A 13201-nucleotide genomic window follows, 5' to 3' on the forward strand; every position below is an offset into this window, starting at 1 on the left:
TACACCTGCGACTCGTCTTGAGCGCGCTGTTTTTTTGGAGAGCTCGCACCAGTACGGAGCAATATCAGGTCGAAATCCACGATGTCTCTGTTTGGATTATGTAAAGCGAAACTTGAGGACTGCAATGCATGCGTCGGTGGCGGAGGGTCGCCATGAAGGACCTTCACAACAGGGATGCCACCGTATGGTTTTTTCAACCGTAACAGAAGATAAGACATGTGTTTCAGAATGCTTCAGGTGGTCCACTATTCTCGAAAATTACAAATGACACTGCCTGCACGATCTTCAACGAGGTAACCTACAATGAAAGTACGTATTGTCCTTTCACTCAGCAGCGTGGTAAAGTTTCATATTCAAGGCCACACCTACAGATAAAAAATACCAGTTCATTCCACCGTGACGTCAAGTGATCATTCTTGACAGGGTCGGGTGTCCTTATTGAACAGGGGCATGGTGACGTATTGATGGGATTTAGGATGACAGAATTTATTTAGAGGTCGAAGTATCCCTCGTCAGACAGACAGGATGTCAGGGAAGCGACCGCGGTCAGTCCTTGATGGACCTTTTTTTTTTTTGAGCCCATTCCAGACTCCTTGTCGTCTGAAATTACTACACTCGAGGCAAAGTGCCAAGTCTACGGAAAAGTAATTTCGGGATCAAAAACTTCCACTTCCAACTTCAAGCTTCATCTCGTTTGGCGTCTCAAACAAATTAAAAAAAAAAAAATTGTATTGCTGTATGAGTATTTCTGTATTTGTATTTCTGCCCTCCCTAAAATATATTCCTGTATTTGTATTTACAAAGACTTTTTGCCTCTATTTAAAATGTATTTCTGATACGTATGGCGATACACATTTAAAGATGTATTTCAGTATCAGTATTTTAGGTACTATTTTGATGTATCCCAGTATTTGTATTTCCAAATACATTTTTGGAGTATTCCTGCCCAACCCTGGCTGGAGGTGACTAAAAGTGCCATGTTCACGGGATCGTGTCAGGATACAAAAACCACGAGATTTAGGGCCTGTCTCGCCCATTTACTTGCAGTTTAAGACCTAATCTGTTTCACGGTTTATTTCCTACTTGTAAAACCTTCGCGCCAACAACGCAGACAAAAAAAAAAAAATTTTTGAGCCTAAAGCTTTAGAGAACAATAAAACATGATTAAGTGAGACATACGGATTACTGAGCTGCTCTTTTCCCTATGACCAGAAAAAAAAAAAACGCTTACAAACCTCCGCGATGGAAGTACCGGATGTTTTGTTCTAAAAAACACGACCAAAACGCGTAAATAAAATACGCGCTCTTTCTTTCCTTTTCTTTTTTTTCGACACGCGAGTTATTTTTATGCCCTTTTTGTTACTGATGCCAAGGTATCAAAAAACAAAATATCGAGCAGCGAAAAGCTTACACGTCTTCCAGATTATCGAAATAGTGCGCCTTACTGTTTGCGCGAGTGATATTTTATTTATAGAGAACTGGGAAGTCTAAGGTCTCTTCTTATTTCCGTGATCCACTGACCACGGCGCCTTTCCGGGAAACAACGAGACTGAACTAGGTTCTCCATGAAGTCTTCCACTCCCAAAAATCTGCTTGAAAAAAAAAAAAACAAAAAAAAAAAACGCGAATCTGGCCGTTTGCCAGATTTTAGGGGACCGAGGAACGCGTCATTATCAACGGATTCCGTCGTGCTTTCACAACGCACTCGATTGAAATTTTTGTTTTCGCGCATATGAAAAAGTTAGCGAGATCTTAATCAAATAAAATAAATTGCCGTTCTTAGGAGCCAACGTTAAAAAGTGTCCCGTAAAAAAATAAAAATAAAATAAAAAAATAAAAAAATAACATTTTCGTGAGTTGTCTCCGACATTGAAGTTTTTTGTGTTTTTTTTAAATTAGCTTTTATCAAACATGCGCATCTTTCGAACATCACGTGACAGTCACACGGCCCAGCGTAGGCCTCGGTGTCTCGTAGCGTCCTGCGTAAATCGCAATAAGAGGAAACGGAATATCGGTGACGTAGGCGACCAAAAGCGTCGCTGTAATCGGAATTCTGCGATTGTCAAACGCTTACCTTGATCGTGATCAATTCTACTCTTTCAATGATGGAAATAAGTGCAATGTAAGACTGTTGACTTTGACGCTTTTGGTTTAAGGAAGCGATGTCTTCGAGCTTCCACCGTGCTTTTTACACACACCATCGAAAGTGTCGATGCCAATCGATAATCCTGCCCGTGCACGCCGTCACAGGTAGAAACTATAAGAGCGATCCACGGAAACATCTCGTCGCCAAGTGACGAGATATGCTATGGAAAAAAAACACAAAAAAACTCGGTATACTGGTACTGAATTGTGATGTTCATAGGTAGTGATACTGGAGGTAAAAGTAAATGACACACTAATGATAAGAGGCCGAACAGCCGGTTGGTTGTCTGTGCGGATTAGAAAAGAGTACGCTTTTATGCCTATCGAGTCTTGACTACCTAAAAGTTTCTACAAAGAATTTAAACTAATTATAGTTGGTTATCCTCCTCTGCGTTCGCGGTCTTTTTGCAGTCCCCTAATGGTAGACGCGGATAACCTGGTCAATAACCGCTCAAATGGCCTTGGGGCTGTTCGAACGAATGGCCAACACCATATTTTATAATGTGTAAGTGAAACGTTCTCAAATATAGTAATATTTAATTGATCATTGTCACGTTATATATGAATTAAATAAACAAAACAAAAAAAGCTTTACCTTTAGTAGTCCGGACTGAGAAAATGACGCTCAAAACAAAGCATAGTTCAAGATGAACAAAGATCTGCATAAAACAGAGAAGCCGTCTAAATAGGTAAAACGACCCTAGAAAACGTCTATCGTGGAATCCGATGCCCAGAAGCGTAGCTTTGTAATCCGAACTCCTCAAGACACAGAAAAGAGAGAATCACGTTTCCTAATGGCAGATTCCTACGCTGATAATAATTCAAACGAAAGCTGCGTGTGTCCGTATTCCTCCCTCGCCACCTTCCTGCGTTTTCGAAGTGCATTATATATTATCACATTTACTTGTGCGAGTTTGTTTATAGTAAGCATAAATAGGCATATATAAAGGAACTTTACTGGATCATAAAGGTATAAGCAGAAACTTTGAGGACAAGAGCATAGTATCATAATGTACTGATACAAAATGGAAAATTAAACCAGTTGGTTTATTAGTTTCTGCGCTCAAAAAAGATAAAACAATGACGAATACAAAACGTTTTAAACAACTCGCGGCACCATATGTTGTACAGACTCTCGTTTTTTTATTTGTAGGTGTTTTAAGTGAGATGAATAATAGATAACAAATGCTCGATAAGGAGGGGCCTGCTAGACACTTGCGTTATAGGACCATTGGGCCATTTCCCGTTAATAAAGAAAAGCGTAATCACTGAAAGTTATGCCCACGTTCTTCAATGGTTGGTTGCTAAATATTATTAACAAATCATAAGGTAATACAATTGAGCGACCCGGAATAGGAAGAGCATGGGGCCTGGCAGCGACCAAACAAAAACGGCACGAATAGTAATGCATAACAAAAAGGAAGTAAAATCAAGAGCGCGGGGCTGGGATATGGCCACACCACCATCTGTCACTACGCTTACATGGCTACTCGTGCCTACAGTGCATGTCATTGGCATTTTGTAGTTACTTCAGTTTTGTTTTGTACGCTCCCGTTTGAAAAAAATACGCTCTGCAAAAAAAGAAAAAAAAAGAACCTTATACAAGAAGGCAATGCAGTTGATTATATCATTGGATGCCATGTTTGTTCACCACATGTCACTGTCAAAAGAGCACCAAGAACAGCCCGGGGAGGATCCAGTACCGACCGAGCTGTCAGCGAAGAATCGGTGTATTTTCCTAGTGGGATCCCATTCACGCTTTCTTGTCTTTCTGCATTGACTACGAAGGCGTTCGAGGCTATATTTACTCTCCACCTATTCCTTCAGCCCCGCTGGGCCCCGAAGACAAATGAAGCCGGTGACGCGTGAATTCGGGGAGCGAAAGTGTATTATTCACACGGGACTTCGGGCGAAGCACGAGGTAAGCTGATGCGACTTCCACGACATGGTTCGCGAGCTTCGCGCCGAACCCCCGGGGGCACTGACTAAAATGGGTACATCAGAATTTCTCGTCTTGAATTTCTTAGGAACTGGTCAAGACATCTCGTTCCGTCCGCGAGAGTAGTGGAAGTTTCGCGACTTCTAAGAGGACACGGAATTTGACTAAATCAAGATGTCTAGTCAGACCATCCTGAAATGGTTATTTGCGCACGAACTTATGCACATTTTACTCGTATTAGTTTGGTTAACTATAAAATGGAGTGCCGTCGTAATTCTAAATTGTAGTATTGCTTTTGGAGGTTGTCAAAAGGAAGCATTTTCCGCGATTAAATATGTAAGGTTAGGTGTTCGACGCTAAATACGCAAAGTACAACTTAAAACACGGCAGCCAACCAGAAGCGAATCAGGATCGCCAAAAGTTACGAATCTTTCCGAATATTGGCAATAAAAGCCAACTGGATAGCATACTAAAATTGTATAAACTTCTTGGTGCTAAGTCTCGAGGAATTATTAAAATAACTATATAAACAGTATAAAAATAGCACTCTTTTCACGTCAATATCGTATGAATAGCGTGTTATCAAGAAAAAAAAAGTATAACACGTCGCTTACACTGAACTATCAAAATGAACCAAACTGACCTAGGATACTTCTGCTCAAAATTCCATCGGCCTCTTCATCTCATACCTGCAGATAATAGAACATTTGTCGATTTTCAGTTACTTAAGGCTTAAAGGCGCCGTGCAGTTCTATTTAGGCGTCTATCTTTTTTGCTGTTTCCACATCTCTTGCGGGTCGGGCAACCCAGCGGGCACGGAGAGAGTCCCTAAATATCGGCGCGTCATATTTTAACCGGACGACGCGGAAACCTCCTCCTTCTACGGAGGCGCCCCGTGGTGCCGAACGCGCGTGGTATATGACGAATTCGTGACGTCGTCAGTCCCGGTCCATTGAGTTATTCTGTCGAAAATTGAAGAAGATAGCAACCAGTCGAAAATTAACTCTCGGAGAAAAAGTGAGTGCATTTTCTTTCCGCCCTTGATTATAAAAGCAAATATCACGAATAATTCGAACGTATATACTAGGTAGCTTGGAGCATATCTCAATCAGATGGACAAACTAATTTGTCCAGTTATGGCGTTTTTTTTCAAACTCATTGCGTTAAAAACGCTGCTAAAACAGCCTTGTACATGTATTTTTGTGCAATTTCAGACACTGTTAGCGCGAACATGACGTCGGCGATTTTCAGCGTGAAGAATATACGTGCCAAACGAACGAAGGACATCTGGAAAGCCAAAAGAGACGCTAAGAACTACGCAGTAAGACTGGACCATTAACTACCCGTGCATGTACGATCAAAATAAATTGAAGTTCACGTAATGTATTCCGATTTTAAATAAGTACAGCTTTGTTCTCTTGGTTCTGTGCAAAGTTACTTGTTCCATGTTCAAAACATCACCCGCACTCTCGAAATCTTTGAGAACAAGTGCCCGACAAAAGCTGCACGGCAGATAAAACAATACAACGAGACACCTTTCATAGCTCACGTACTTTATTTATTCTTCACGTTTTGAATGTTTTTATCCGCTCATAATGATGCACGACGGGGTTATTTTCATGCAACGACAGGACTGGCATATTAGCAATATATATGCATCACCGCGATGCTAGTGAACCTTGAACACACTCTACATTCCTTTCGATAGTTATTTTGTTTTGAATCGTCGCTTGTTTTTACGCACCGGCTGCGGAGGACATTTTCGGAACTAAAATGAATCAAAGTTAAACATTGTTTACTGATGAAGAAAAATGCACAAGCTAAAACAATTACACTTTTACGATGTTGATCAAAGTGCATACTATTCGGTACGACCGAAATAACCAAAGTGTTCTATGTTAATTTCCGACGAAGAGACAAAATGCACGCGCGTTTTCCTATAGGAATGCACATGAGTACCGCAAAAGTAGACTGGTTGCTGTCTGCTTCAGTTTGCGCCATGTAAGTTACATAGACACTAGCGCCCGTTGAACTTCTAGTGTACATAATTATAACCCTATGTCCGGGTGAGCTCCTGCCTTACAAGTGCTCAAAGCCGCTAAAAGCTCTTTTTTCTTTAGTCGAACTACAAAATATAAATGGTCGAAACTTTCCAATTATTCATCAAATAACGTTTTATTCAGTATTTTAGATGACAAAAGGGACACATGCTGCTTAAAAAGTACGGAAAAAGAAACAAAGCGCGATGATAGGTCGACATACCCGCCACCAAGCGGTGGAAGAGGCGGCGCAGTTCGGCGCAATCGTCCCCGCGGGTCCTAGCAGACGACTCACGACGCCGGCGGCACATTTTGCAAGAAGCGAAAGTAGGAATTTGTCTCCCGTGGTATCGCGCCGCAGGAGAGCCACCCGAAACTTGCCCGGATCACGAGCGTCGTCGAGTTGGGGCCGAGAGGCTTCGCCAGCGCGCTCCGGGCGCGTAGGAGGAATGTCCTCCCAGCTCTGCACTTCTACCGGGGATTCGGAGCTCCAACTCCGAGAGGCACGGTAAATTCATGCCGGCAAGCGCGGTAGAAAGCTGAAGCAAGCAACGAGCCACTGACGCGCATGCGGCTGCAGGGGAAGCGACCATCAACGTAAGCCGCAGCCGATTGGACAGTCGATTCGGTTCTACCCTTGGTCATTCAAGCCAGTACCAGGGACGTCATGAAGGAGGTTATTTTTTGCTCGTTTTTGTAATATTAATTCGCCTATAACTTTTAAAATAAAACAAATTTCTAGAAAAGAAAAGTTTCCCTAAGTTACTGCGTTCAGAGCGCTCAGGTTCGGTGCAGATTAAGACCAGTAAAAAGGTGGTTGCATGACCCCTTTCAGAAAGGCCGTACGTGGCTAGACGTGGTCATCATATTATTATTCCTTATACAGTGTAATCGCGGCATTTATTGATGATAACGACGAAGAACAAACTAGGGGAGCGGAAAGTGTAAAGATAATAGCATTTTTAAGCCATCAGTGACAATAGTATACAACTTTCCAGCATTTTTCGCCCCAGCGAAAAATTAAGTAAAAATGCCAAGTCAATGGGCTGTGAATGCAAGCGCGGTCACATAGTATTTTGCAGGAGAGAGAGCTATCGCGCATGTTAAAAACGCGCTTTGAAATCTAGTAGACAAAAGACGGCGCAGGAAGCGATGATCGTAATGGTCGATACAGACCGATGTGAAATAAAGAATATCCCGAGTCTGAGATAACAAAGGTAACCTAACTTTTTGAAATTCAGCATAAGCCTTCTTTGCTCTTGCAGCTTTAAAGAAAGGTGTAACGCCATAATGAGCTTACCTGGACCAGGAGTAGTCGTACCAGCGTTGAACCCTCCTCTGCATATTGTGCGGAACCTTGTGGTGCCGCATGTACAACTTCGCGCCGTCCTGGAAGATTACAGAAACAACGCTTAAATGCTTATGTTGCGTTTGAAGTGCAGTGTGCAGCTGCAGCACCGAACATATCTAACAGCGTTGCCGGGCAAACACAATTTTAATGAAAGCATCCGAGGTCATTCAAGGAGGTTATCACGGTCACAAAACAAAAATGATGTCAGCGCTGCAGTGTTGAAATTGTATGATGGGATCTAGCTGTTTTGAACCACAGGAAGTGTGCGAGGCATTCGCTGAGCCCACAAGCTCATGTTTTTCGAAACCTCACCCTTTTGAAGATTTTTCTGGCTGTTTGGCATACCAAAGTGTAACAGAGAATAAAGTGATGTGCTCTGTTCAGAAACTCAAACCGAAATTCTCAAGTGACTGTGATGGCATTCCTAGGTTTATCATCAAAGGGTTTGCTGAAATATTGGTCCCTCTCTTGACGTATTTATTTAATTTGTCTTTGGAATGTGAGGTTTACCGTTCACTCTGGAGAATTTCAGTTGTAATACCTGCTCTTAAGAATCTGGGAATTCTTATGGTGCTAATAACTTTCGCCCTGTGTTCCTTCATTGTGGATTTTCAAAGGTTGACGAAATGGTGGTTTATGAACGCTTGTATTCCTATCTTGAACAGAATATTTCACCTGTACAACACGGGCTTTTCAACGGCAAGTCAGTAAAAACAGACTTAATTGCTTTCCTTTGTCACAGAGGAACCGCCGCATGTAACATCAGTCAGATGGACACAATTTTCTTTGACATAAAGAAGGCATTCGATCAGTTCGACCAGGAGATACTTTTGATGAAATTGCAAGAATATGGATTTTGTTCATTGTATTGCGCATGGTTTAAGACCTAGCTATCTCGATATTCGCCAAAATCAGGTTAGATTTTCAAATTCTGTGTTTGAGCCATTTGCATCCTTATCTGGCGAACTACACCTTGGAGCGTTTTTGTTTTTGGCGTTTGTAAACGACTTACCATCGTGGATTAGGAACTCAAAAATGCTATCGTTCGCCGATTACTTAAAACTGTTCCGCAAAGTAGACAATCAGGATGACTGTTTCTTGGTACAAAACGACGTCCGCTCCATTGAGCAATGGTGTTTAATTAATAGGCTGCAGTTGTACCTAAAAAATACGCTATAATCCGTTGCAACTCAAGAAGGTAGGGCGAGGGAAAGGAAGGCTGGGGAGGAGGAAGCAGACGGAACGCTGTAGAAAAGAGGGGAAAACTTCCTCCTCTCTTTAGTGTTCTGTCTGCTTCCTCCTCCTGATCGTTCTAATCCTCTGATAAAAGCAAAGGTTTATTATAATGTACTCTACACTGTAAGAAATGCCTGCGCGTCTTCTTACCCGCAAAGCACTCAAGGAGCCAATCTGTGCGATCTAAAAAATCAGCTCAGCGCATGATGATGCGGAACATCCGTTTAGACCTAAAAATGACGTTTGCGCTGTGGCATTACGCAATGCAAAGCGTCATGTTTGCATTGCGTCATTCCACAGCGCAGACTTAATTTTGAGGTCTAAACAGATGTTCCGCCTCATCATTCGCTGAGCTGATTTTGTAGATCGCATAGATTGGCTCTTCGAGTGTTTTGCGGGTGACCAGACGCGCCGGCATTTCTTAGAGTGTAGAGGTGCAACTGGGGCTACACTCTAAGAAATGCCTGCGCGTCTACTTACCCGCAAAACACTCGAATAGCCAATCTCTGCGATCTACGAAATGAACTCAGCGAATGATGAGGAGGAACATCCGTTTAGACCTAAAAATTAGGTCTACGCTGTGGCGTTACAAAATGCAAGCATGGCGCTTTACATTGCGTAATGCCACAGCGCAAACGTCATTTTTAGGTCTAAACGGATGTTCCGCATCATCATTCGCTGATATTCTTTCGCAGATAGTAAATTTTCGCTCTTTGAGTGTTTTGCGGGTAAGTAGACACGTAGGAATTTCTTAGAATGTGCTGTCGCAGGTTGAAGCAGAGAGCAAGTCGAAAATTGACTTCCGGTAATGCATTTTTACGGCAAAAAGTGAGTGCATTTTCTCCCTGCACTCGATCATAAGAGCAAATATCCAGAATAATTGTTACGTACTAGGTAGCTTCGAACATTTCTGTCAAGCAGACGGAAAAATTGGTCAGTTACGGCGTTTTACTTTCAAATTGATTGCATTAAAAACTGTGCTGAAACGGCTTGGTACATGTATTTATGTGCATTGTCGGACACTGTTTGCGCGAACACGACGTCGGCGCTTTTCAGCATCATATATGTGCCAACGAAAAAAGGGCGTCTGCAAAACCAAGGAGACGACAAGAACTACGCAGTAGCACTTGATCAGTAACTCGAGGTGCAAATACGATCAGAATAAATTGAAGGCCACGTAATATAGTCCGATTTTAAATAAGTACTGCTTTATTCTTTCTGCTTTGTGCGAAGATACTGGTTCTACGTTCAAAACATCACTCGCACGCTTGAAATCGTTGAGAACAAGCGCCTGATGAAAGCAGCCCGGCATAAAAAATAATGAAAAGAGAGATCTTTCATAGCCCACGTACTTTATTCTTTACGTTTAGAATGCTTTCAACCGCTCGTAACGATGCAAGACGGGGTCATTTTCATGTAGTGACAGGACTGGCATATTAGCAATATATCAGCAACCCCAGAATGCTGGCAACCCTTGAACACACCCTATTTTCCTTTCGATTGTTATTTTGCTTAGAATCGTCACTTGTTTTTACACACCCGCTGTGAAACGCATGTTTGGGCCCGAATTGTAGCGAAGATAAACGTCGTTCACTAACGAAAAAAAAAATGCGCTAACTAAGGCAAGTACACTTTTACAATGTTGATATGGTAGTTACTATTCGGCACGAGCCAAATAATAAAAGTGATCCATGTTATTTTCTGGGAAAAAAACAAAATGCACGAGCGTTTTCCCAAAGATCTGGATAGGAACACCGCAAATGTAGACTGGCTGCTGTCTGCTTCGGTTTTTCCCCGCACTCTGAAGTCGCATAACACTAGCGCCAGTTGAACTTGTAGAGGTCATTATAATAACTCTATGAACAAGAGCTACCAAAGTCAGTGGCAGCTTAAAAGAACGGAGAGCGCGACGAGTTATGAGAGTCTCATTATCGCTCATCGGTCAATAAGACTGCGGTATTTGAACCAAAGAACAAATCAAGAAGCAGGAAGCGTGATTCCAATGGCACACTAACTTCCGTTTCATCAGCTGTCAGTGACTAGCGATGAAAATAAATGATGAGTTGGGCTCGCTAACTATAACGATCATCGCGCGTCTGTTTAGGAAAGCAATCCCATAAACGACGTCATCTAGCTAATAAAGGTTTCCACAACGTGCACGACAAAACGGTCTGGTTATTACGCCAGATTCATTTCTGAAAGAATATATAAATTATTTAAGGTTCAAATGCGTGGTTTGGTCCTTTAATCCTTTTTTGTTTATCTTTCATTATGTACGTTGTTGTTTTATGCAATATTTTTAGATATGTACTTCTGTAACGTTTTTAAAACCCGAGTTTGACTCGAAAAGCTTGTATAGGACGATTAGAAAATGTTGAAAAAAAGCTGACGACAAAAGCATTCAAAATCTGGAACCTTGATATAGGGAACAAAAACAAAAACAATAGCGGGCGGTGCAACATATAATATCACTGACTACAAAACCTTATTTGTGTTAAGAAAACTGAACGGGTGTGCACTCTTTTGTTCCGAAAGTACACTCGAGTGTTTAATTAAGTTCTTTTTACACTGGACCAACGCGCTCGATTCAAAACGTGCATATATATAAAACCTAGGACTAAGCCAACATTGACAAGTTCGTCAATTTGCTGATTTTTCACTTTCCCGAGTCCTTGTCACTTCGTTACCGCGGCAAGAGGTACGATGAAGCTGAATTATGAGAAGTATTATTTATGCTCGGTGCTGTTGACGTCAAGAATATATTTTCTAAGAAGGATATATTTTGTTAGTATTTCCACTTAAGGCTACAATACGTGTTAAACGGGAGAAGTTATCCGGGGCTTAGGGTAACTTTAAGATAACAATAGAAAAAAAAAAGCCACAATAATATGAGAGAAGTGTCGTCTATCAATATTTATTATACGTCCTGTTGAGCTATAAAAAAAAAAAAAAACTTCTGCTGTTGATTTACATTGTGAACTGATGTCCCACTCTTGCTGGCTTCGATAGGAAAGACATTCAGGCGGCGCAAATTTAAAATAGATGCTCGCCCCCCCCCCCCCTCCCCCTCCCCTCCTTATCAAGCCGACAACCCTGACTGACATAAGGGCGCACACCAGCGTCAGGGAAGGCATGCGCCCCAAGGCATCAGAAAATCGGCGCCACCATGCACTGCGCAGGATAGTGTCACGTGACCTGACGTCAAATGGCAAAGTGTCATGTGACCTGACATTACATTACAGTGACGTCACGTGACACTGTACGACTTCGTACCGCTTGTCGCGTGACCAAACGTCAGCCAACGTCAGATCACATGACGTGCCACGCATGCCACAAACGATCACGAAATCTGAGTTAGCTTCTGTTAAGGTATGATTCCATAGAGGCCTCGGGGTGGACACCAACGCAATAAGGTCATTAAGCAGCGTGAATATATTGAATACGAGTGAATAGGAACGACACATCTATACTAAACGTTGCCTAAGACATCCTTAGCTGTGAATTAGATGTGCGTGGTCCTTAAAGTTCGCGCAATATTATGTAATATTGAAGCATTCAAAGCAGATAACGTGGAATATAGACTGAGGAAGGTGAAGTACTTACCAAAAGTCGTTCGAACTCCAGTCGGCTCGCATTTCGGTTAGTAATTACATTGCCTACTTGTCCTGAAATGAAAGCGAACAAGTTGTTTCACACAAAGGGATGTTTCACTGTTTTGGTTGATTATGCTGTGTCGCACTCTGATAGGACCCTGTTCGTTGACTTTCTCAGATCTTTGATGATTCGGTTGCAAACGTTTCGTGACGATATTTGAAATGAACATCATCGTCGAATCCTGCGAATCCTGAATTTTCTTTGATGCCGTTGTGTGCGAACCCTGATTTAAAAAGGACGTGGAAAGGATACTAAAACTTAAGACTAAAATTAGTGCTGATAGCAGTAGTGGCAGTAAGAGTAGAATATGAGTAGTACAAGCAGTAGTAGAAGTATTAGCAGAAGGAATAGTGTAGGTAACAAAAGTAAAAGCATCAGTAATAGCAGTACAAATCATCGTTATATATGGAGGCATTTCTGAGTGTAATAAACACACCACGCTTTCTGCGCTATATTTATAGGTCATTGAAATGGCTATTAGGCCACCGTTTATGGAATTAAAGATAATTTCTAATCACTATATAATCAACATTTTGTTCAAGGTTATAAGCTCTGTTGGTGGCCTGAAACACTTAAGATATGTCTCAGCTTCAACGTTTGCTGAATTATAATTTATTATACTTCACTTAATAAACAAAGTGCTCCCAAGTCAGAGACTATACATTATTAACCAAGGTCCCCTTGTATAAATTCCTAACGGTTTATTGCAGCACCCAATCAGTCAAAAACAAAACTACTGTAAACCAGATTAGTTCATGTTTCTACCAATCCAGAAAGGCTATGCGCGAATCAATGTTCATAATTGATAGAACAATTTGACGTTTAGCTACATAAAAG

At 41.7% G+C, this 13201-nt stretch overlaps 1 protein-coding gene across 1 annotated transcript in view; it reads right to left on the reverse strand.

Moving 5' to 3' along the window:
* LOC8028771 overlaps positions 1 to 13201 on the reverse strand; it is an 84624-nt gene that overhangs the window by 45920 nt on the left and 25503 nt on the right. Inside the window, exons 4-5 of the mRNA XM_042290292.1 lie at positions 12314 to 12375; positions 7424 to 7512 (exon numbers count right to left, since the gene is read on the reverse strand). Of these exons, the coding sequence (XP_042146226.1) occupies positions 7424 to 7512; positions 12314 to 12375 (151 nt within the window). The remainder of the gene's footprint in view (positions 1 to 7423; positions 7513 to 12313; positions 12376 to 13201) is intronic.

The sequence above is a fragment of the Ixodes scapularis genome, unplaced genomic scaffold (genome assembly GCF_016920785.2).
Source record: "Ixodes scapularis isolate PalLabHiFi unplaced genomic scaffold, ASM1692078v2 PGA_scaffold1__304_contigs__length_218370807, whole genome shotgun sequence".
Taxonomy (NCBI): Eukaryota; Metazoa; Arthropoda; class Arachnida; order Ixodida; family Ixodidae; genus Ixodes; species Ixodes scapularis.